Raw genomic sequence first — 23,933 nt, 5'->3', positions numbered from 1 at the left:
CCCATTTTTTTCCAAAATTCCCATTTTTTCCCCCAGAAATCCTGGGACAGACAGGGGTGGTGCCAGAACCCAGAGCTTTATTGAACTGGGACGAACTGGGACAAACTGGGATCCACTGGAGCGGCTCAGTTGGTGGAGGGCCTGCAGGGAGAAGGGAGAGGTGAGAGGTGCCCAGGTGTGCCCAGGTGTGCCCAGGTGTGCCCAGGTGTGCCCCAAGTGTGCCTGGGTATGTCCCAGGTGTGCCCAGGTGTAATCCAGGTGTGTCCAGGTGTATCAGGTGAGTGCCCAGGTGTGTCCCAGGTGTGCCCAAGTGTGCCCAGGTGTGTCCCAAGTGTGCCCAGGTGTGCCCAGGTATGTCCCAAGGTGTGCCCATATGAGTGCCCAGGTGTGTCTCGTGTGCCCAGGTGTGTCCCAAGTGTGCCCAGGTGTTATCAGGTGAGTGCCCAGGTGTGTCCCAGGTGTGCCCAGGTGTTATTTAGGTGTGCCCCACATGTACCAGGTGTACCCAGGTGTGTCCCAAGTGTGCCCAGGTGTGCCAGGTACCCACTTTGCCCACTCCACGTTGAGGATCAGGTGAGTGTTACCCCATGGATGAATGCCCAGCTGTACCCAGCTGTCCCCAGGTGCCCCCAGCTGTACCCAGGTGTACCCAGGTGTGCCCAGGTGAGTTCCCAGCTGTGCCCAGGTGTGTGCCCAGGTGTGCCAGGTACCCACTTTGCCCACTCCACGTTGAGGATCAGGTGGGTGTGACACCATGGATCCCCCCAGGTGAGTGTGACCCCCCCAGGTGAGTACCCAGCTGTACCCATGAGTTCCCAGCTGTGCCCAGCTGTGCCCCCAGGTGTGTGCCCAGGTGTGCCCAGGTGTGTACCCACTTTGCCCACTCCACGTTGAGGATCAGGTGGTCGTAGCCGAAGCCGGACACGCCCGCGATGGCTCTGGCCGCGTCCTCGCGCCGGTGGAAGCTGATGAAGGCGAAGCCCTGCGGGACACACCCGGCTCAGCGCACACCTGGGCACACCTGGGCACGCCCGGGCACCCCCCGCGCCCGCGCCCACCTTGGACTGGCCCGTGGTCTTGTCCTTGGCCAGGTAAATGCGCGAGATGGAGCCGAAGGGGCGGAACAGCTCCTGCAGGTCGGTCTCGCGCGTGTCCTCCGACAGGTTGGTGACGCGGATGGTGGCGTTGTCGTCGGCTGCGGGCGGGGGGCACGGGTGACACAGGTGAGACCCACGGGGACTCCCAGGGTGGGGGTTGTACCCTCAGGTGTCCCCAAAACCACCCAGGGGTGTCCCAGGTGTCCCCAGAGCTCTCCAGGTGTGACCAAAAGCCACCCAGGTATGACCAAGTTATCCCCAGGTGTGCCCCAGGTATCCCCAGAGCCCCCCAGGTGTGTCCCAGGTGTCCCCAAAAACCACCCAGGTATCCCCAAAAGCCCCCCAGGTATCCCCAGAGCCCCCCAGGTGTGTCCCAGGTGTCCCCAAAAGCCCCCCAGGTGTACTGTTACCCTCCCCAGGTATGCCCAGGTGTGTTGTTACCCTCCCCAGGTGCCCCCAGCTGTGCCCAGGTGTGCCCTCACCTCTGCGGTTGGGCTGCATGGACTCCCCGCGCCGGCTGGCGCCGTCCCTCAGGCTGGGCGGGACGTACTTGCCCGTCTTGCTCACCTGGGCGGCCACGGGCTCCGGCTCTGCGGGGGGGACAGGGGGGACAGGGACAGGTGGGACACAGGTGGGACAGGTGTGACAGGTGTGACACACGGGGGACACAGGTGTGACAGGTGTGACACAGGTGTGACACAGGTGGGACACAGGTGTGACACGGGGGACACGGGACACAGGTGGGACAGGTGTGACACAGGTGGGACACAGGTGTGACACAGGGGACACGGGACACAGGTGTGACAGGTGTGACACAGGGGGGACACGGGGGACACAGAGGGGACACAGGTGTGACATGGGTGGGACACAGGTGCGACACAGGTGGGGACAGGTGTGACACAGGGGGGACACGGGTGTGACACAGGTGGGGACAGGTGTGACACAGGTGTGACATGGGTGTGACACAGGTGGGACACGGGTGGGACACAGGTGTGACAGGTGGGACAGGTGAGGAACAGCCCCAGCAGATCCTTTTACATGGGGTCACCATGGTGACCTTGGGGCCACCACAATGGTACAAAAATGGGGAAAAACCAGGAAAAATCCCCAAAATTCCCAAAAACCCAAATTTTGGGGTCCCACCTCCTGAAGTTCCTCCTTTTCCACCACGGAGAACCCCAGCAGATCCTTCTGCACGGGGCCACCACAGTGGGGCCACCACAGTGACCTTGGGGCCACCAGAATGGTACAAAAATGGGAAAAATGGGGGAAAAATCCCCAAAATTCCCAAAAAAACCCAAAGGAACCAAATTTTGGAGTCCCACCTCCGGGGAGCTTCTCCTTCTCGCCCGTGGACAGCCCCAGCAGATCCTCCTGCACGGGGCCACCACAGTGGGGCCACCATGGAGACCTTGGGGCCACGTAACCTCAAAAAACCGGGAAAAATGCAGAGAAAAAAATCCCCAAAATTCCCCAAAAAACCCCAAAAGAACCAAATTTTGGGGTGCCACCTCCAGGGAGCTTCTCCTTTTCCACCATGGAGAACCCCAGCAGATCCTTCTGCACGGGGCCACCACAACAGCAGCAATGGGGCCACCGTGGTGACCTTGGGGCCACCACAACTGTACAAAAATGGGAAAAAATTCCCAAAATTCCCAAAAAAACCCCAAAGGAACCAAATTTTGGGGTCCCACCTCCGGGCAGCTTCTCCTTCTCGCCCGTGGACAGCCCCAGCAGATCCTACATGGGGTCACCACCATGGGGCCACCACGGTGACCTTGGGGCCACCACAATGGTACAAAAACGGGAAAAAACCAGGAAAAATCCCCAAAATTCCCAAAAAAACCCCAAAAGAACCAAATTTTGGGGTCCCACCTCCGGGGAGCTTCTCCTTCTCGCCCGTGGACAGCCCCAGCTGCTCGGCCAGCTCCTTCTGCATGGGCCCCAGCGTGTCCTTGTAGGGGCAGCGCGTGGTCCAGTGGTCGCCCTTGCAGATGCGGCACGAGACGATCTTCTGGCCCTTGAGCTTGTTCATGGGGTCCTCCTCCTCCTGGCAGTTCAGGTCCTGCAAAGGGACAGGTGGGGACACACCTGAGCGCACCTGGGGACAGCTGGGGACACCTGGAGAAACCTGGGGACACCTGGGACAACCCTGGAGCTCCCTGCTAACACACGTGGTTATGGGGGCACACCTAAAGATGTTCCTGGGGTTCTCCTTCTTCTCACAATTCAGGTTCTGCATGGGCACACCTGGGCACACCTGGAGAAACCTGGGGACAGCTATGGACAGCTGGGGACACCTGAGCAGATCTGGGGACACCTGGGCCTCTCTGATAAACACCTGGGGACACACGTGGTCATGGGGCACACCTAGAGATGTTCATGGGGTCCTCCTCCTCCTGGCAGTTCAGGTCCTGCAAAGGGACAGGTGGGGACACCTGAGTGCACCTGGGGACAGCTGGAGAAACCTGGGACCTTTCTGATGACCACCTAGAGACACACGTGGTTATGGGGAACACCTAGAGATGTTCATGGGGTTCTCCTTCTTCTCACAATTTATGTTCCGCATGGAGACACCTGGGCACACCTGGGCACACCTGGGGACATTTTTGGGGCACACCTGGGGACATTGCTGGGCACACATAGGCACATCTGGGGGCACACCTGGGGACATTTCTGGGGCACACCTGGGGACATTTTTGGGGCACACCTGAGGACACTTCTTGGGGCACACCTGGGGCACACCTGGGCACATTTTTGGGGCACACCTGAGGACACTTTTTGGGGCACCCTTGGGCACACCTGAGGACATTTTTGGGGCACACCTGGGGACATTTTTGGGGCACACCTGAGGACACTTTTTGGGGCACACCTGGGGACATTTTTGGGGCACCTTTGGGCACACCTGAGGACACTTTTTGGGGCACCCTTGGGGACATTCTTGGGGCACACCTGGGCACATTTCTGGGGCACACCTGGGCACCTCTGGGGCACACCTGGGCACATTTTCGGGGCGCATTTTTGGGGCACACCTGGGGACGTTTTTGGGGCACACCTGTCCCAGGGGTGTCCGTACCTCCTTGCTGGTGATGAAGGTCATGAAGACGTCGTCGCTCACGGTCGTCGTGGCCACGTTGGGCCCGGGGGCGTCGAACTCGGAATTCCCAAATTTCTTCCAGTTCTGGCATTGGGGGGAAAATGGGAAATTCTTGAAAATCCCGGGAAATTCGGGATTCCAGCCTTGTTCTGGTGGGAACACCCAAATCCCGTTTCCCATCCCCAGCTAAATCCCATTTTCCCCAATCCCATTTTCCCTGGTAAATCCCATTTTTCCCATTCCCAATCCCATTTTTCCCTGGTAAATCCCATTTCCCATTCCCAGGTAAATCCCATTTTCCCCAATCCCATTTTCACAGGTAAATCCCATTTCTCCATCCCCAAGTAAATCCCATTTTTCCCCATTCCAAATCCCATTTTCCCATTCCAATCCCATTTTCCCCATTTCCAATCCCATTTTAATCCCATTTCCCAATCTAGTCTGCCCATTCCCATTCCCAGTCCCATTTTCCCCATTTCAATCTCATTTTTCCCCATTTTTTTCTCGTTTTTCCCCATTTTAATCCCATTTTATCCCATTTTAATCCAATTTTTATCCCATTTCAATCCCGTTTTCCCCCATTTTAATCCCATTTTCCCCATTTTAATCCCATTTTCCCTTTTAATCCCGTTTTCCCCTTTTTAGTTCCATTTTAATCCCGTTTTTCCCATTTTAATCCCACTTTTACCCCATTTTAATCCCATTTCCCACGTTATTTTCCCATTTTAATCCCGGTTTCCCCATTTTCCCCATCTTAATCCCATTTTCCCCATTATAATCCATTTCTCCCCGTTTTTCCCATCTTAATCCCATTTTAATCCCATTTTCCCCATTCTAATCCAATTTTTATCCCATTTCAATCCCGTTTTCCCCCATTTTAATCCCATTTTTTCCCCATTTTTCCCATTTTGCCCCCATTTTCCCCACCTTGCGCCGGGCCACGGCCTTGGAGGCTTTGCGGGTCTCGATCCGGAACGTTCGGATGATCTGGGACGGGAAAAACGCTGGAATGAGGCTGGGAAACCCCAAAAAACCCCAAATCTGGGAATTCCTGGAGCATCTGATCCCAAAAAATCCCAAATTTGGGAATTCCTGGAGGATCTGATCCCAAAAAATCCCAAATTTGGGGTCCAAAGGTGACAATTTTGGGAATTCCTGGAGCATCTGAGCCCCAAAAAAATCCAAAATTTGGGGATTTCTGGAGCACCTGATCTCAAAATTTGGGAATTCCTGGAGCATCTGAGCCCCAAAAATCCCAAATTTGGGGTCCACAAGTTACAAATTTGGGAATTCTTGGAATACCTGATCCCAAAAAATCCCAAATTTGGGAATTCCTGGAGGATCTGATTGCAAAAGTCCCAAATTTGGGAATTCCTGGAGCACCTGAGCCCCAAAAATCCCAAATTTGGGGTCCAAAGGTGACAATTTTGGTGTTCAGGTGCCAAATTTGGGGTCCAGAAGTGCCAATTTTGGGGCTCAGGTGCCAAATTTGGGGCTCAGGTGCCAAACCTGGGGCTCAGAGATGCCAAATTTGGGGTTCAGGTGCCCCCCATGCCCACCTGTGCCCACCTGTGCCCCCGTGCCCACCTTGACCTTGCGCCCGTCCTCCTCCTCGCGGTACTCGGTGACCGTTTTGATGTTGCCGTTGACGACCTCCTTGGGGGGGGGGAGGGGACCTGGGGACAGGTGAGGGACAGGTGTGACACGGGTGTGACACGGGTGTGACACGGGTGTGACACAGGTGTGACACGGGTGTGACACGGGTGTGACACGGGTGGGACACAGGTGTGACAGGTGTGACATGGGTGTGACATGGGTGTGACACAGGTGTGACATGGGTGTGACATGGGTGTGACACGGGTGAGAGGTGTGACACAGGTGGGACACGGGTGTGACACAGGTGTGTCCCAGGTGTGACACAGGTGTGACACGGGTGTGTCCCCAGGTGTGTCCCAGGTGTGTCCGGATGTGTCCCCACCTGTCCCCAGGGGTGTCACTTGTCCCCCAGGTGTGTCCCAGCTGTGTCAGGTGTGTCCCCACCTGTCCCCAAGTGTGTAACTCGTCCCCCAGGTGTGTCCCAGGTGTGTCCCTCCCCAGGTGTGTCCCCAGGTGTGTCACTCCCCAAATGTCCCCAGGTATGTCAGATGTGTCCCCACATGTCCCCCCAGGTGTGTCAGGTGTGTTTCCAGGTGTGTCCCTCCCCAGGTGTCCCCAGGTGTGTCACTGTCCCCCAGGTGTGTCCCCATGTGTGTCACCATCCCCCAGGTGTCCCCAGGTGTGTCCCCCCTGTCCCCAGGTGTGTCCCCAGGTGTGTTACTGTCCCCCAGGTGTGTTACTGTCCCCCAGGTGTGTCCCAGGTGTCCCCAGGTGTGTCCCAGGTGTCCCCAGGTGTGTCCCCCCCCCCCCGTCCCCTCTCACCTCCCTTGAGCAGCTCGGCCTCGGCGCTGTTGGGGCCTCCCAGGACGCCGGGCAGGGGCAGATCCTTGAGGAGCTCCGAGGTGATCACCTTGTCTGGGACGGACAGACGGACAGAGAGACACACCTGAGCTCAGGTAACTCCAGGTAACCCCCAGGTAACCTCACCTTGTCTGGGACGGACAGACGGACAGATGGACAGAGAGACACACCTGAGCTCAGGTAACCCCAGGTAACCTCACCTTGTCTGGGACGGACAGACGGACAGAGAGACACACCTGAGCTCAGGTAACTCCAGGTAACCCCCAGGTAACCTCACCTTGTCTGGGACGGACAGACGGACAGATGGACAGAGAGACACACCTGAGCTCAGGTAACCCCAGGTAACCTCACCTTGTCTGGGACGGACAGACGGACAGAGAGACACACCTGAGCTCAGGTAACTCCAGGTAACCCCCAGGTAACCTCACCTTGTCTGGGACGGACAGACGGACAGATGGACAGATGGACAGAGAGACACACCTGAGCTCAGGTAACCCCAGGTAACCTCATCTTGTCTGGGACAGACAGACGGACACAGACACACCTGAGCTCAGGTAACCTCACCTTGTCTGGGATGGACAGACGGACAGACAGATGGACAGACACACCTGAGCTCAGGTAATGCTCACCTGGGCTCAGGTAACCCCCAGGGAACCCCACCTTGTCTGGGACAGACAGACGGACACACCTGAGCTCAGGGAACCCCCAGGGAACCCCACATTGGGTCACCTTGTCTGGGACGGACAGACAGACACACCTGGGCTCAGGTAACCCCCAGGTAATGCTCACCTGGGCTCAGGGAACCCCCAGGGAACCCCACCTGGGTCACCTTGTCTGGGACGGACAGACAGACAGACACACCTGGGCTCAGGTGACCCAGTGTGACAGGTGTGACAGGTACCACAGGTGTGACACCAATGACAGGTGTGCCAGGTGTGACACAAGTGACACGAGTGACAGCTACAGCCACCACAGATGCCACCCCTGACAGGTCCCACAGGTGTGACAGGTGGCACCAATGCCAGGTGTGACAGGTGCCACCCAGACAGGTGTCCCAAGTGTCCCAGGTGCCATCCCTGATAGGTGTCCCAGGTGTGACAGATGCCACAGGTGTGACAAGTGCCACAGATGCCACCCCTGATTGGCGTCCCAGATGTGCCAGGTGCCACCCAGACAGGTGTCCCAGGTGTCCCCGGTGCCACCCCCAGGTGTCCCAGGTGTGCCAGGTGTCCCCGGTGCCACCCCAGGTGCCCCCGCTGTCACTCACCATCCTCTCCTCCCTCCTCCTCCACCTGGTCAGCCCAGCTGGGCTTGGAGCTGTGGGGACACAACGGCCTCGGGTGACACCTGTGCCACCCCCAGGTGTCCCTGTGCCCTCCTGTGCCACCCTGAGGGTCCCCTCTGTCCCCTCCTGTCCCAGCTGGTGCCACCCTCCTGCCCCTGTGCCACCTGGTGCCACCCTTAAGTGCCCCTGTGCCACCCTCAGGGTCCCTCTGTCCCCTCCTGTGCCACCCCCAGGTGTCCCTGTGCCACCCTCAGGGTCCCCTCGTCCCCTCCTGTCCGTCCCCCCTCTCCCTTCCCCTCACGGCCCCCGCCCCGCCCGAACCGGGACAGACCGGGACCCCGAACCGGGACCGGGACACTGAACCGGGACCTCCAGGAACCCAACCGGGCCTCACAACCAGGCCCCGATTCCGGTGCTTGATCCCAACCCCGGTCCCGGTTCCCGATCCCCGGTCCCGGTTGCCGATCCCAACCCCGGTTCCCGGTTCCCGATCCCGATCCCGGTCCCAGTTTCCGATCCCGGTTCCCGATCCCAACCCCGGTTCCCGGTCCCGGTTCCCGTTCCCCTCACACGGCCACAGGCCCGACGCCGCCGCCGCCGCTCCCGATCCACCTCAGAGCCCCATCCCGGCCCCAATCCCGGTTCCCATCCCCGGTCCCGGTTCCCGATCCCAACTCCGGTTCCCGATCCCAACCCCGGTTCCCGGTCCCGTCACACAGCCACAGGCCCGACGCCATCGCTCCCGATCCACCTCAAAACCCCATCCCGGCGCCAATCCCGGTTCCCGGCGCCAATCCCGGTTCCCGCTGCCGGTTTCCATCCCGGTTCCCGCTCCCGGTCCCGCTCCCGCCCTCACTCGTAGTCCCCGGTCGGCATCGCCGCCTCCGCCGCCCTCACGCCGCCACAACGGAAAGGCCGCCCGCCACTTCCGGTCCGCGCGCGCCACTTCCGGCGAGGGGAAGGCGGGAAGCGCCCCCGCGCGGGGCATGGCGGGAAGCGGTTGCTAAGCAACGCCGCCATAGGGATTGCGGCCTACTCGTAGCGCGGCGCGGAGAATTTGGTTTTAATTGTTTATAACTTATAGGCGCGATTTATTTGAAGAAATATTACAACATATAAAAACTACATAAAGTATCGAGTTGCACCTTGTACAAAGCGGCCGCGGGGGCGGTTGGGTACAATGCGATAAAAATGGGGGAGAGGGGCCGGGCCCTGAGGGGAGGTTGGAGCAGCACAGAGAGCGTGGAGGGAGGGGAATTAAAAAAAAAATTATAAAATAAACAAAAGGGGAAGCGGTGAAATCAAAAAGGTTTTGAAAAGATGGAGAAAAGACAGAAAAATGCAGAGAGAGGAAAAAGAAGAGGGGAAATTGAAAAATGAAAGGGGAAAATAAGGGGTTAAAAGAGAAATAAAGGAAGGGATGTAAAGAAGGGAGAATATATAAAATGAGGGAGAAAAGAGAAAAAAAGAGAAGAAAAAGAGGGAAAAGCATAAAAAAAAGAGGAAAAGAGAAGAAAAAGGGGGAAAGAAAAGAAAAAATGGGGGAATAAGAAAAAAGGGGGGAAATAGAAGATGAAAAAGGGGGAGGGGAAAGCAAGGGATATAAAGAAGGGGGAAAAAGATAAGAGAAAGAAAAATAAAGAGGGAAAAGCAGAAAAAAGGGAGGAAAAAAGGGGGGAAAATAAAAAAGGGGGAGAAGGGAAATAAAAGAAGGAAAAGGGGAAAAAGGGGGGAAATAAAAGAAAAAAGAGGAAAAAAAATGGTGAAATAAAAGAAGGAAAAGGAAAAAAAGCTGGGGGGGGAAGGAGAAAGAAAGAAAAAAGGGAAATAAAAGAAGGAAAAGAGGAAAAATTAAAGGAAAAAAGAGAAAAAAAGGGGAAAAAAAAAAAGAAAAAGAGGGGAAAAAAGGAGAATAAAAAAGAAAATAAAATTTAAAAAAGGCAAAAAAGGCAAAAAAGGCGAAGGCGCAGCAGCCCCGGCCCCACCCCCGGCCCCGCTCCCGCCTCAGGCGGCGCCGGACGGGGACGGGACCGGGACCGGGACAGCGGCGACAGCGGCGACAGCGCGCACCGGACCTGCGGGGACAATGGGGACACTGAGGGGACAGCGAGGGGACCTGCGGGGACAATGGGGACAGCAAAGGGGACCTGCGGGGACAATGGGGACACTGAGGGGACAGCGAGGGGACAATGGGGATAGGGAGGGGACCTGCGGGGACAATGGCTGTGACAGGGAGGGGACACCATGGGGCACTGCGGGGACAGTGGGGACACTGAGGGGACAACGGGGACACTGAGGGGACAGCGAGGGGACCTGCGGGGACAATGGCTGTGACAGGGAGGGGTCACTGTGAGGATCTACAGGGACAAGGGGATGGGGACAGCGAGGGGACACTGGGGACCGGGAGGGGACCTGTGGGACAATGGGGACAGCGAGGGGACAGCGAGGGGACAATGACTGTGACAGCGAGGGGACACTGAGAGGGCACTGCAGGGACCTGTGGGACAATGGGGGCGGTGACAGGGAGGGGACAGCGGGGACACCTTGGGGACATCTTGGGGACACCTGGGGACACCGTGGGGACACCTTGGGGACGCCGTGGGGACACCTTGGGGACACCTTGGGGACACCGTGGGGACACCGTGGGGGTCACTCACCGGCCGTGTCCTGGCGCAGCTTGGCCGCAGCGCAGGCCTTGATCTCCAGCCCGATGGCCTTGGCCAGGGGAGGGGGCACCGCGTTACCCACCTGGGGACAGACGGACGGACAGACATGGGGACAGGGGGACAGACAGGGGACAGACGGACAGACAGACATGGGGACAGACAGGGGACAGACAGACAGACAGACATGGGGACAGGGGGACAGACAGGGGACAGACGGACAGACAGACATGGGGACAGGTGGCCACTCCGTTACCGACCTGCGGGGGGACAGACAGACAGGGGACAGACAGACGGGGGGGGGGCACGGCGTTACCCACCTGCGGACAGACGGACAGACAGACATGGGACAGGGGACAGGGGGACACAAGGACAACGGACAAAAGGACACGGGGACAATGGGTAAGGGGACAACGGGACAAAGGGACAATGGGGACAAAGGCACAAAGGGACGAGAGGACAATGGGACAAAGGGACAATGGGACAAAGGGGCAACAGGCAATGGGGACAAAGGGACAAAAGGACAAGAGGACAATGGACAAAGGGACAACATGCAATGGGAACAAAGGGACGAAAGGACAAGAGGACCATGGGAAAAAAGGACAATGGAAAATGGGGACAAAGGGACAACGGACAATGGGGACAAGAGGATAATGGACAAATGGACAAGAGGACAAGGGGACAAAAGGACAATGGGGACAATGGGACCAAAGGACAAGAGGACAACGGGACCGAAGGACAAGAGGACACAGGGACAGGGGGACACGGGGACACAGGGACACAGGGACAGGGGACACAGGGACAGGGGACACGGGGACACGGGGACACAGGGACACGGGCACGGCCGCGGCGGCCCCACCTGCCGGTGCTTGTCCAGGATGTTGCCGAAGAGCCGGAAGGTGTCGGGGAAGCCCTGGGAGCGCGCGCACTCCCGCACGCTGACCACGCGGTGCTGCTCGGGGTGCAGAACGCGGCCCTGCGCGGACACCGGAGCGTCAGAGACCACCAGGGACCACCACGCCCAACGTGGGGACACCAGAGAATGTCACACCCAACGTGGGGACCACCAGAGACCACCACGCCCAACGTGGGGACCACCAGAGAACGTGAGATCCAACGTGGGGACACCAGAGACCACCACACCCAACGTGGGGACACCAGAGAGCGTGAGATCCACCGTGGTGACCACCAGAGAGCCTGAGATTCACCATGGTGACCACCAGAGAACGTCACACCCAACGTGGGGACCACCAGCAAACGTCAGAGCCAACCAGAGAACGTCACATCCACCATGGTGACCACCAGAGAACGTCACACCCAACGTGGGGACACCAGAGAATGTGAGATCCAACGTGGGGACACCAGACAACGTCAGAGACAACCAGAGAACATCACGCCCAATGTGGTGACCACCAGAGAACGTGAGATCCACCATGGTGACCACCAGAGAACATGAGAGCCAACCAGGGAACGTCAGGTCCAACGCTGGGGACACCAGAGAACGTCACACCCAATGTGGGGACACCAGAGAACGTCAGAGCCAACGTGGTGACCACGAGAGACCATCACATCCACCATAGTGACACCAGAGAATGTCAGATCCAACCAGAGAATGTCACGCCCAACGTGGGGACACCAGAGAACATCACACCCACCAACCCCACCCAGGTTCTGGGCCAGCGATGCCCACCCGGCCCCACCTGCTTGCCCATGGGCTCGGGGTTGGTGACGGTGGTGCTGAAGAAGCCGTCCCACTCGAGGCGCCCGTACAGCCCCGCCCAGTGGTTGTGGCGGTTGCCGGTGTGCGGGAGGCACCACGGGATCAGCGTGTTGAACTGCCGGTCGGCCGGGTCGCACGGCTTCCCTGGGGACACCAAACCCAACCATGGTCAGCCATGGAGAACCATGGTCAACCATCATGGGGAACCACCAAGGGTTGGGACATGATGGCCGTTGGAGACCACCAAACCCAACCATTGAGACATGGTGGTCATTGGACACCATCCCCAACCCCACCCAACTATTGGGACAACAATGAACATTGGGAACCTTCAAGAGTTGGACATTGGTCACCATCACCAACCAAAAAAACCCAAAATTTGGGGGAAGAAGACGCGTCCAGCGCAGCCCAGGTGAGGACGTGCTTACGGAGTCCCACCACGCACCTTCGGCGCAGGAGCAGACCTGGTCTTCACCACCAAACCCACCCAAGTTCTGGGACAATGATGACCATTGAGAACCTTCAAGGGTTGGACATTGGTCACCACCACCAACCCCACGTAACCGTTGGGCCAATGACCATTGGGAACCTTCAAGGGTTGGACATCGATCACCACCACCAACCAAAAAAACCCCCAAAATTTGGGGAAAAACACACGTCCAGCTGAGGTGAGGACACGCTTATGGAGTCCCACCACACACCTTCGGCGCAGGAGCAGGCATGGCCACCACCACCACCCAAAAGACCCCAAAATTTGGGGGAAAAGACACGTCCAGCCCAGGTGAGGATGTGCTTACGGAGTCCCACCACGCACCTTCAGTGCAGGAGCAGACATGGTCACCACCACCACACAAAAACCCCAAAATTTGGGGGAAAAGACACGTCCAACCGAGGTGAGGACGTGATTACGGAGTCCCAGCACGCACCTTCGGCGCAGGAGCAGACGCCGCGCAGGGCGCCGGAGCTGCTGCGGCCGTTCTTGCGCTCGTGGTGGGTGTAGCGCAGCTTGCGGGTGCTGGTGCCGTCCGAGAGCCGCACCTCGATGTTGGGCAGGTCCCGCCAGTCGGAGCCGGGCGCCAGCGGGATGTGCCGCATCCGCGCCGCCACCAGCGCGCTCATGTCCTGCCGGGGCCACCGCGGTGTCACCGTGGGGATGGGGGGGACATTGGGGGGGGGCGTCGGGGACCAATGGGCAAGGTTGGACGCCGTTGGGGGATGTTGGGCACCAATGGGGGATGTGCCGCATCCGCGCCGCCACCGGCGCGCTCGTGTCCTGCCGGGGCCACCGCGGCGGCGTCACCGCGGGCGCCACGGGGCACGGGGGGGACGTTGGGGGGTGTTGGGCACCATTGGGAGATGTTGGAGATCATGGGGGACGTTGGGCACCATTGGGAGATGTCGGGCACCATTGGGGGATGTTGGGCATCGTGGGGGATGCTGGAGATCATGGGGGGGGATGTTGGAGATCAATGGGCAACGTCGGACACCATTGGGGGACGTTGGGCACCACTGGGGGACGTTGGGCATCAATGGGGGACATTTGGGCACCACTGGGGGATGGTGGACACCACCCGTAGACACTGGACACCATCAGGGGACGTTGGACAACACCAGGGCACCACGGGGGACGATGGACAATCCCAAGGGATCCCAGGGGTCCCATGAGGCTCCCAGTGGCTCCACCATTCCCAACACCTCCACATCTTCCCAAAATGTCCGCCATTCCCAAACCCACCATTCCCAGCATCTCCACCATTCCCAAATCCACCATTCTCAAAACCTCCACCATTCCCAAGACCTCCACCATTCCCACCACCTCCACCATTCCCAAATCCACCAGTTCCCAACATCTCCACAATTCCCACCACGTCCAACCATTCCCACCATCTCCACCATTCCCAAATCCACCATTCCCAAATCCACCATTCCCAAATCCACCATTCTCAACATTCCCACACCTCCACCATTCCCACACCTCCACCGCTCCCACGGTTTCCCCCATCCCGATTTCGGGCATGGGACCCGGTGGGACCCGGTGGACCCCGTTCTCACCATTGCCACCACCTCCACCATTCCCACCACCTCCACCATTCCCAACATCTCCACCATTCCAAGGCCTCCACCGTTCCCACCACTTCCATCATTCCCATCACCTCCACCAGTTCCCAACATCTCCACAATTCCCACCCCTCCACCGTTCCCAGCACCTCCACCGCTCCCACGGTTTCCCCCATCCCGATTTCGGGCACGGGACCCGGCGGGACCCGGTGGACCCCGTTGCCGCCGTGGCCACCGTTCGCACCTTGCAGATGTGGTCCCTGAGGATGGGCTGGTACTGCGAGCCGCGGATCTGCCGCTGGAACCACGACTGGGGCTCGCCGTTGTAGGAGATCTCCAGCGCCGAGGCGCCGTTGCGGATCTCGGGCAGGTCCGACATGGTGTCGCGCACGGTGATGGTGCGGAACGGGCCCGAGAACGTCCTGGGGGCGGCACCGTCCCGACCCCGGGGCTCAGAGATCCCCACTCGGAACTCCCGACACCAAAATTCCCAACCTGGAGCTCCCAGCTGGGAACTCCCAACTTGGAATTCACGACTTGAAATTCCCGACTTGGTGCTCCCAAAATGGAACTCCCGACTTGGAGCTCCCAACTTGGATCTCCCAACTCAGATTTGGCAGCTCGAAATTCCCAACTTGGAATTCCCAACTTGGAATTCACGACTTGGAGCTCCCAACTTGGAACCCCCAGCTCAGAATTCCCTTCACCGAATTTCCAACTTGGAAGTCCCAACACCAAAATTCCCAACACCGGAATCTCCAAGTACCAAATTCCCAAACCGGCATTCCCATCTGGGTTCCCGGTGTTTCCCGGTGTTCCCTGGTGTTTGTTCCCCGGTGTTTCCTGGGTTCCTGGTGTTTCCCGGTGTTTGTTTCCCGCTGTTTCTTGGTGTTCCCTGGTGTTTCCCGGTGTTTGTTTCCCAGTGTTCGTTTCCCTTTGTTCCCCCGTGTTCCCTGGTGTTCCCCAGCGTTCCCCGGTGTTTCCTGGTGTTTGTTCCCCAATGTTCCCCGGTGATTCCCGGTGTTTGTTCCACAATGTTTTCCAGTGTTCCCCGCTGTTTCCCGCTGTTGCCTGGTGTTTGTTCCCATTGTTCCCGCTGTCCCCCGGTGTCCCCGGCCCGTCACCCACCGCGTGATGTTGCTGACGAATTTCTTGTCGTCCACCACGACGCTGAGCTGGCAAGCGCGGGGGGCGAACACGTGCAGGGGCTCGGGGAACATCGGCAGCTTCTCGCCGGGGGCGGCCGCCAGCACGATGGCGCGGCGGCGCGTCTGGGCAACACCGTACTGACCGGCCTGAGGGGACAATGGGGACAACAGTGTCACCATGGGGACACCAACAGTGTCACACTGTCACCATGGGCACGATGGCGCGGCGGCGCGTCTGGGCCATGCCGTACTGACCGGCCTGAGGGGACAATGGGGACAACAGTGTCACCATGGGGACACCAACAGTGTCACACTGTCACCATGGGCACAATGGCGCGGCGGTGTGTCTGGGCAACACCGTACTGACCGGCCTGAGGGGACAACACTGTCACCATGGGGACACCAACACTGTCACATTGTCACCATGGGGACACCAACAGTGTCACTGAGAGGGGACACAGCCACCCCAGCACGATGGCACGGCGGTGTGTCTGGGCAACACCGTACTGACCGGCCTGAGGGGACATTGGGGACAACAGTGTCACCATGGGGACACCAACATTGTCACTATGGGGACACCAACACTGTCACATTGTCACCGTGGGGACACCAACACTGTCACTGTGGGGACACCAACACTGTCACCATGGGGACACCAACATTGTCACTATGGGGACACCAACACTGTCACATTGTCACCGTGGGGACACCAACACTGTCACTGTGGGGACACCAACACTGTCACATTGTCACCATGGGGACACCAACATTGTCACTATGGGGACACCAACACTGTCACCATGGGGACACCAACATTGTCACTATGGGGACACCAACAGTGTCACATTGTCACCATGGGGACACCAACATTGTCACCATGGGGACACCAACACTGTCACCATGGGGACACCAACATTGTCACTATGGGGACACCAACAGTGTCACATTGTCACCATGGGGACACCAACATTGTCACCATGGGGACACCAACACTGTCACCATGGGGACACCAACATTGTCACCGTGGGGACACCAACATTGTCACATTGTCACCATGGGGACACCAACATTGTCACCATGGGGACACCAACACTGTCACCATGGGGACACCAACATTGTCACCGTGGGGACACCAACATTGTCACATTGTCACCGTGGGGACACCAACACTGTCACCGTGGGGACACCAACACTGTCACCATGGGGACACCAACATTGTCACATTGTCACCATGGGGACACCAACACTGTCACCGTGGGGACGCCAACACTGTCACCATGGGGACACCAACATTGTCACCGTGGGGACACCAACATTGTCACATTGTCACCGTGGGGACACCAACACTGTCACCGTGGGGACACCAACACTGTCACCATGGGGACACCAACATTGTCACATTGTCACCATGGGGACACCAACACTGTCACCGTGGGGACACCAACACTGTCACCATGGGGACACCAACATTGTCACTATGGGGACACCAACATTGTCACATTGTCACCATGGGGACACCAACATTGTCACCATGGGGACACCAACACTGTCACTGTGGGGACACCAACACTGTCACATTGTCACCATGGGGACACCGAGACAGGGCCACCGCAGGGGACAGTTCTGCCGTTGGAGGGGACAATTCCTGTGGTGGCCATGGCCATGTGGAACCTCCATGGAGGTGGGAATGTCCCCAGAGCCACCCAAGGGGTCAGGCCCCCCAGAAAAGGGGTTTTTGTCCCCAAAAAAAGGGGTTTTGTCCCCAAAAAGGGATTTTTGTCCCCAAAAAAGGGTTTTTTTCCCAAAAAAGGGTTTTTTCTCCCCCAAATAGGGTTTTTCTCCCCAAAAAAGGAGGTTTTTTCCCAAAAAACGGGTTTTTTCCCCCAAAAGCAGGGAAAAAAGGGGGGTTTTGTCCCCAAAAAGCTGAGGAAAAAAAAGGGGTTTTTATCCCCAAAACAAAGGTTTTTCTCTCCACAAAAAGGGAGTTTTCTCCCCACAAAAAGGGTTTTTTTCCAAAAAAAAAGGATTTTCTCCCCAAAAAAGGGGTTTTTGTCCTAAAAAAGGGCTTTTCTCCCCAAAAAGGGTTTTTGTCCCCAAAAAAAGGATTTTTTTCTCAAAAAACAGGGGAAAAAAAGGGGTTTTCCTCCCCAGAAAATGTTTTTTTCTCCCCACAAAAAGGGATTTTTCTCCCCAAAAAAGGGGGTTTTTCCCCCACAAAAAGGGATTTTTCTCCCCAAAACAAGGGTTTTTCTCCCCACAAAAAGGGGTTTTTGTCCCCAAAAATGGTTTTTTTCTCCCCAAAAAAGGGATTTTTTCCCAAAAAAGGGATTTTTTTTCCCAAAAAAGGGATTTTTTTCCCCCAGCCTGCGCCGTACCTGCAGCACCCCGAAGGTGCACTGGTAGCCCATGCGCACCAGGCAGCGCAGGGTCAGCTTGAGCACCATGGACCTCTTGAAGGACACGAAGTTCCGGACGTTCTCCAGCAGGAAGAAGCGCGGCCGGTAATAATCGCAGTAACTGCGGGGACACGGGGGACGTCGGGGGGTGTCACCCCAAAAATCCCATCCGTCACCCCGAAAATCCCATCCGTCACCCCAAAAATCCTCTCCATCACCCCGAAAATCCCATCCGTCACCCCAAAAATCCCCTCCGTCACCCCAAAAATCCCATCCGTCACCCCAAAAATCCCATCCGTCACCCCAAAAATCCTCTCCATCACCCCGAAAATCCCATCCGTCACCCCAAAAATCCCCTCCGTCACCCCAAAAATCCTCTCCATCACCCCGAAAATCCCATCCGTCACCCCAAAAATCCTCTCCATCACCCCAAAAATCCCCTCCGTCACCCCAAAAATCCCATCCGTCACCCCAAAATCCCATCCGTCACCCCAAAAATCCTCTCCATCACCCCGAAAATCCCATCCGTCACCCCAAAAATCCTCTCCATCACCCCAAAAATCCCCTCCGTCACCCCAAAAATCCTCTCCATCACCCCGAAAATCCCATCCATCTCCCCAAAAATCCCCTCCATCTCCCCAAAAATCCTCTCCATCTCCCCAAAAATCCCCTCCGTCACCCCAAAAATCCCATCCGTCACCCCAAAAAACCCCTCCAGATCCGCCTGGGAACACCAGATGGGGTCCCACCTCCAAAAAATCCCATCGAACCCCCCAAAGGGACACCAGCTGTGGTCCCACCTGCCCAGACCCATGAGGGGACACCAGCTGTGGTCCCACCTGCCCAGAACCCACCTGGGGAACACCAGCTGTGGCCCCACCTGCCCAGAACCCACCTGGGGACACCAACTGTGGTCCCACCTGCCCAGAACCCCCCTGGAGAACACCAGCTGTGGTCCCACCTGCCCAGAACCCCCCTGGAGAACACCAGCTGTGGCCCCACCTGCCCAGAACCCCCCTGGAGAACCCACCTGAGGAAGGAGACCACCAGGGAGTTCTTGAACTTGGAGTAGGTGCGCGAGTTGAAGCGGTTCATGCCGCTGAAGCCCTGGCACGGGGGGCCCCCGCACAGCATCTCCACGTCGCCCTTCTGGGGCAGCTTCTGGCCCAGGGCGTTGGTCCTCTCGCCGGCCATGACCAGCTTGAGGAGCACGTTGCAGTCCTCGGTGAACACCGTGGTGCCGGGGTTGTTGAGGCGGAACGCCTGCGCCGCCGGCTCCCACATCTCGATGGCCCACAGCGTCTCCGACACACCTGGGGGGGCACCGCGGCCGGGAGGGCGTGGGGTGGGCACGGGTGGGCAGGGGTGGACGCTGGCAATGGCCAAGGTTGGGTGGGAATGGCCGTGGTTGGGTGGGAATGGTCAGAGATGGTCACAGAAGGGTGGGAATGGTCAGGGATGGTCAGCGATGGTCATGGATGGTCAGGGATGGACACTGGGAATGGTCAAGGATGGTCAGGGATGGGCACCGGGAATGGCCAAAGTTGGGTGGGAATGGTCAGAGGTGGTCAGGGATGGGTGGGGATGGTCAATGATGGTCAGGGATGGTCAGGGGTGGGCAGGGGTGGGTGGGAATGGTCAGGGATGGGTGGGAATGGTCAGCGATGGTCAGGGATGGACACTGGGAATGGCCAAAGTTGGGTGGGAATGGCCATGGTTGGGTGGGAATGGTCAGAGATGGTCACAGAAGGGTGGGAATGGTCAGGGATGGTCAGCGATGGTCAGGGATGGACAGGGATGGACAGAGATGGGTGGGAATGGTCAGGGATGGACACTGGGAATGGTCAAAGTTGGGTGGGAATGGTCAGAGTTGGTCAGAGATGGGTGGGAATGGTCAGAGATGGGTGGGAATGGTCAGGGGTGGTCAGGGATGGGTGGGAATGACCATGGTTGGATGGGAATGGTCAGGGGTGGGTGGGAATGGTCAAGGATGGTCAGGAATTGTCAGAGATGGGTGGGAATGGTCAGGTGTGGGTGGGAATGGTCAGGGTTGGGTGGGAATGACCATGGTTGGGTGGGAATGGTCAGGGATGGGTGGGAATGGTCAGAGATGGTCAGGGACGGACACTGGGAATGGTCAGGGATGGTCAGAGATGGTCAGGGATGGACACCGGGAATGGCCAAAGTTGGGTGGGAATGGTCAGAGTTGGTCAGGAATGCTCAGGGATGGTCAGGGATGGGTGGGAATGGTCAAGGATGGTCAGGGATGGGTGGGAATGGTCAAGGATGGTCAGGGATGGACACCGGGAATGGCCAAAGTTGGGTGGGAATGGTCAGAGGTGGTCAGGGATGGACACTGGGAACGGTCAGGGATGGTCAGAGATGGTCAGGGGTGGGTGGGAATGGTCAGGGATGGTCAGGGATGGGTGAGGATGGTCAGGGGTGGTCAGAGAAGGGTGGGAATGGTCAAAATTGGGTGGAAATGGTCAGCGATGGTCAGGGATGGGTGAGGATGGTCAGGGGTGGTCAGGGATGGTCAGAGATGGGTGGGAATGACCATGGTTGGGTGGGAACGGTCAGAGATGGTCAGGGGTGGGTGGGAATGGTCAGGGGTGGGTGGGAACGGTCAGGGATGATCAGGGATGGTGAGGGATGGTCAGGGATGGGTGGGAACGGTCAGCGATGGTCAGTGATGGTCAGAGTTGGGTGGGAATGACCACGGTTGGGTGGGAACGGCCACGGTTGGGTGGGAACGGCCACGGTTGGGTGGGAACGGCCACAGTTGGGTGGGAATGGCCACGGTTGGGTGGGAATGGTCAGCGATGGTCAGGGTTGGGTGGGAACGGCCACGGTTGGACGGAAACGCCCAGAACGGGGTGGGAACGCCTCGGGCCGGGCCCTGGGACCCTCCAGCAGCTTCTCCAACCCCCGTGGGACCTCTCCCACCCCTGTCCAAGCCCGGCTCCCGCGGCCGGACCTCACCTGCCTGGTGGAAGCCCTCGGAGAGGCCTCCACAGCCCGAGAAGACGTCCAGGGTCCTCAGCTTGGGGGGCTCCTGCGGCCTGGGGGGCTCCCGCTCGCTCGGCTCCGCGCCCGCCGCCCTCGCCTTGCCCTTCCCTGCCGAAACCCAGCGGGCCGGGGGCGGCTCAGGGGCTGCCCTTCCTCCTCCTCCTCCTCCTCCTCCTCCTCCGGGGCTCCAGCACCTCCCAGGCCCCATTTTCTGCCCTTTTTTACCCATTTTCTGCCCTTTTTTACCCATTTTCTGCCCCTTTTTTACCCATTTTCTGCCCTTTTTGCACCCATTTTCTGCCCCTTTTTTACCCATTTTTGGCCCTTTTTTACCAAATTTCTGCCCTTTTTTACCCGTTTTCTGCCCTTTTTCACCCATTTTCTGCCCCTTTTTTATCCATTTTCTGCCCCATTTTCTGCCCTTTTTTACCTATTTCCTGCCCTTTTTTACCAAATTTCTGGCCTTTTTTACCCATTTTCTGCCCCTTTTTTACTCATTTTCTGCCCCATTTTCTGCCCCTTTTTTACCAAATTTCTGCCCTTTTTTCACCCATTTTCTGCTCCTTTCCCACCTCTTTTCCATTTTTCTGCCCCATTTTTTGCCCCATTTTCAGGGCCTTTCCCATCTCTTTCCCATTCCATTTGCAACCCCACTTTTACCAAATTTCTGCCCCTTTTTCACCCATTTTCTGCCCTTTTTTCACCCATTTTCTGCCCCACTTTCTGCCCCTTTTTTACCAAATCTCTGCCCCTTTTTACCCATTTTCTGACGCATTTTCTGCCCCTTTTACACCAAATTTCTGCCCCATTTTTACCCATTTTCTGCCCCTTTCCCACCTCTTTTCCGCCCCATTTTCCACCCCTTTCCCACCCATTTTTCTCCCCTTTTTCCCGTTTTTTCCCATTTTCCAGCCTCACCTTTCCCTTTCCCCTTCCCCTTCCCTTTGGTCCCGGAGCTCCGGGCGTGGTTGGGAGGATCCTCAAAGCTCTTGGTCTTGGCGTTGTAAGCCTGGAAAAAAACCCCAAAAATCCCAAATTTCACCAGAACCCCAAATTTTGGTCCATCCCTGGTGTCTCCAGAACCTCCAAGAACCCACCCAGAACCTCCATGAAACCCATCCAGACCTCCAGGAACCCATCCAGACCTCAAAAAACTCATCCAGACCTCGAGGAACCCATCCAGGAACCCATCCAGATGTCCAAGAACTCATCCAAACCTCAAGGAACCCATCCAGACCTCAAGGAACCCATCCAGACCTCCAGGAACCCATCCAGACCTCCAAGAACCCATCAACGCCTCCAAGAACTCATCCAGACCTCCAGGAACCCATCCAGACCACCAAGAACCCATCCAGAACCTCCAGGAACTCATCCAGACCTCCAAGAACCCATCCAGACCAACAGGAACCCATCCAGACCTCCAGAACCTCAAATTTTGCTCCATTCCTGGTATCTCTAGACCTCCAGGAACCCATCCAGACCTCTAAGAACCCATCCAGACCTCCAAGAACCCATCCAGACCTCCAGGAACCCATCCAGAACCTCCAGGAACCCATCCAAGAACTCATCCACACCTCCAAGAACCCATCCAGACCTCCAGAACCCCAAATTTTCCTCCACCCCTGGCATCTCCAGACCTCCAAGAACCCATCCAGACCTCAAAGAACCCATCCAGACCTCCAAGAACCCATCCAGATCTCAAGGAACCCATCCAGACCTCCAGGAACCCATCCAGACCTCCAGGAACCCATCCAGACCCTGAGGAACCCATCCAGAACCTCCCGAACCCCAAATTCTCCTCCACCCCAGGTGTCTCCAACCTTCTCCTCCATCCCCGGGACCTCTCCTGGCCTCACCTCCAGGAAGTAGAAGCGGTCCAGGCCGCCGGCCGAGTAGTCCTGGATGCTCTCGGTGAGGTCTTCTCCATAGACCACGGAGCAGCGGCCCTGCACCGCCCGGAACTCCACGGTGGCCTCCTCGTCGCTCCAGTAGAGCAGGTTGATGTCGGCGTGGTAGCTCGCCTTGGTGGACTTGTGCGTGTTCTCGGGCCTGGAAGATTCCGGAAGAACGTCGGGGTTGGGAACGTCGGGGTTGGGGGGGACAACCCGAGGTGGGACCTCCTCGTGCTCCTCGTGGTGGGGTTGGAGATGGAAAGTTGGAGGTGGGATGGGGAGTGGAGGAGGTTGAGGTGGCCAGAGATGTCCTAAAAGGTTCTGAGATGTTCAGAGATCTCCAAAGACATCATCACCAACATCTCCAAACCTTCCCAAACCCCCCAAATTTGTCACCTGTAGAACTCGGAGATGCAGAGTTTGATGTGACCTCGTTGGGTTTGGTCCCACCACCATCTCCAAACCTTCCCAAACCTTCCCAAACCATCTCCAAACCTTCCCAAACCCTCCAAAACCCCCCAAACTTGTCACCTGTAGAACTTGGAGACGCAGAGCTTGATGTGACCTCGTTGGGTTTGGTTCCACCAACATCTCCAAACCTTCCCAAACCCCCAAAACGCCCCAGAACTGCCCAAATTTGTCACCTGTAGAACTTGGAGATGCACAGTTTGATGGGTTTGGTCCCACCACCATCTCCAAACCCCCCAAAATGCCCCAAAACCGCCTGGATTTGGCACCTGTAGAACTTGGAGATGCAGAGTTTGATGTGACCTCGTTGGGTTTGGTTCCACCACCAACCCCAAACCTTCCCAAACCTTCTCAAACCTTCCCAAACCTTCCCAAAATGCCCCAAAACTGCTCAAATTTGGCACCTGTAGAACTTGTGACATCGACCTCGTTGGGTTTGGTTCCACCACCGTCTCCAAACCTTCCCAAACCCCCCAAAACACCCCAAAATGCCCCAAATTTGGAACCTGTAGAACTTGTGACATTGGCCTCATTGGGTTTGGTCCCACCACCATCTCCCAACATTCCCAAACCCCCCCAAAACGCCCCAAAACCACCCGAATTTGTCACCTGTAGAACTTGGAGATGCAGAGTTTGATGGGTT

The 23,933-nt window shown here is 57.5% G+C and overlaps 2 protein-coding genes across 2 annotated transcripts; both read right to left on the bottom strand.

Annotated features, from left to right (window-relative positions):
• Nucleotides 1–60: 60 nt before the first annotated feature.
• Nucleotides 61–8,855, bottom strand: EIF3G (eukaryotic translation initiation factor 3 subunit G). The gene is made up of 11 exons (XM_054295439.1): nucleotides 8,793–8,855; nucleotides 7,919–7,968; nucleotides 6,613–6,705; nucleotides 5,782–5,870; nucleotides 5,122–5,181; nucleotides 4,174–4,278; nucleotides 2,973–3,162; nucleotides 1,580–1,687; nucleotides 1,059–1,195; nucleotides 876–982; nucleotides 61–141 (listed from the first exon to the last, which is right to left on the bottom strand). Exons 1-11 carry the CDS (start codon nucleotides 8,810–8,812, stop codon nucleotides 126–128), a joined length of 975 nt encoding a protein of 324 aa, XP_054151414.1. The 5' UTR covers nucleotides 8,813–8,855; the 3' UTR covers nucleotides 61–125.
• Nucleotides 8,856–9,894: 1,039 nt separating this feature from the next.
• On the bottom strand, nucleotides 9,895–23,593 carry DNMT1 (DNA methyltransferase 1; the record flags this gene model as incomplete). Its single annotated transcript, XM_054295440.1, has 13 exons — nucleotides 9,895–10,011; nucleotides 10,594–10,684; nucleotides 11,459–11,575; nucleotides 12,300–12,463; nucleotides 13,246–13,441; nucleotides 14,622–14,799; nucleotides 15,506–15,672; nucleotides 17,901–18,042; nucleotides 18,952–19,234; nucleotides 20,904–21,038; nucleotides 21,849–21,939; nucleotides 22,787–22,979; nucleotides 23,560–23,593. Coding segments are annotated over 13 exons (1,862 nt in total), but the record flags the coding sequence as incomplete, so codon positions are not given.
• Between the last annotated feature and the right edge of the window lie 340 nt (nucleotides 23,594–23,933).

This window comes from Melozone crissalis, unplaced genomic scaffold (genome assembly GCF_028551555.1).
Source record: "Melozone crissalis strain CALT ecotype California unplaced genomic scaffold, PUWL_Pcris_2 ptg000731l_1, whole genome shotgun sequence".
Lineage (NCBI taxonomy): Eukaryota > Metazoa > Chordata > Aves > Passeriformes > Passerellidae > Melozone > Melozone crissalis.
Note: the sequence above shows the minus strand (reverse complement) of the source record. Positions and strands in the feature narration are given on the sequence as shown.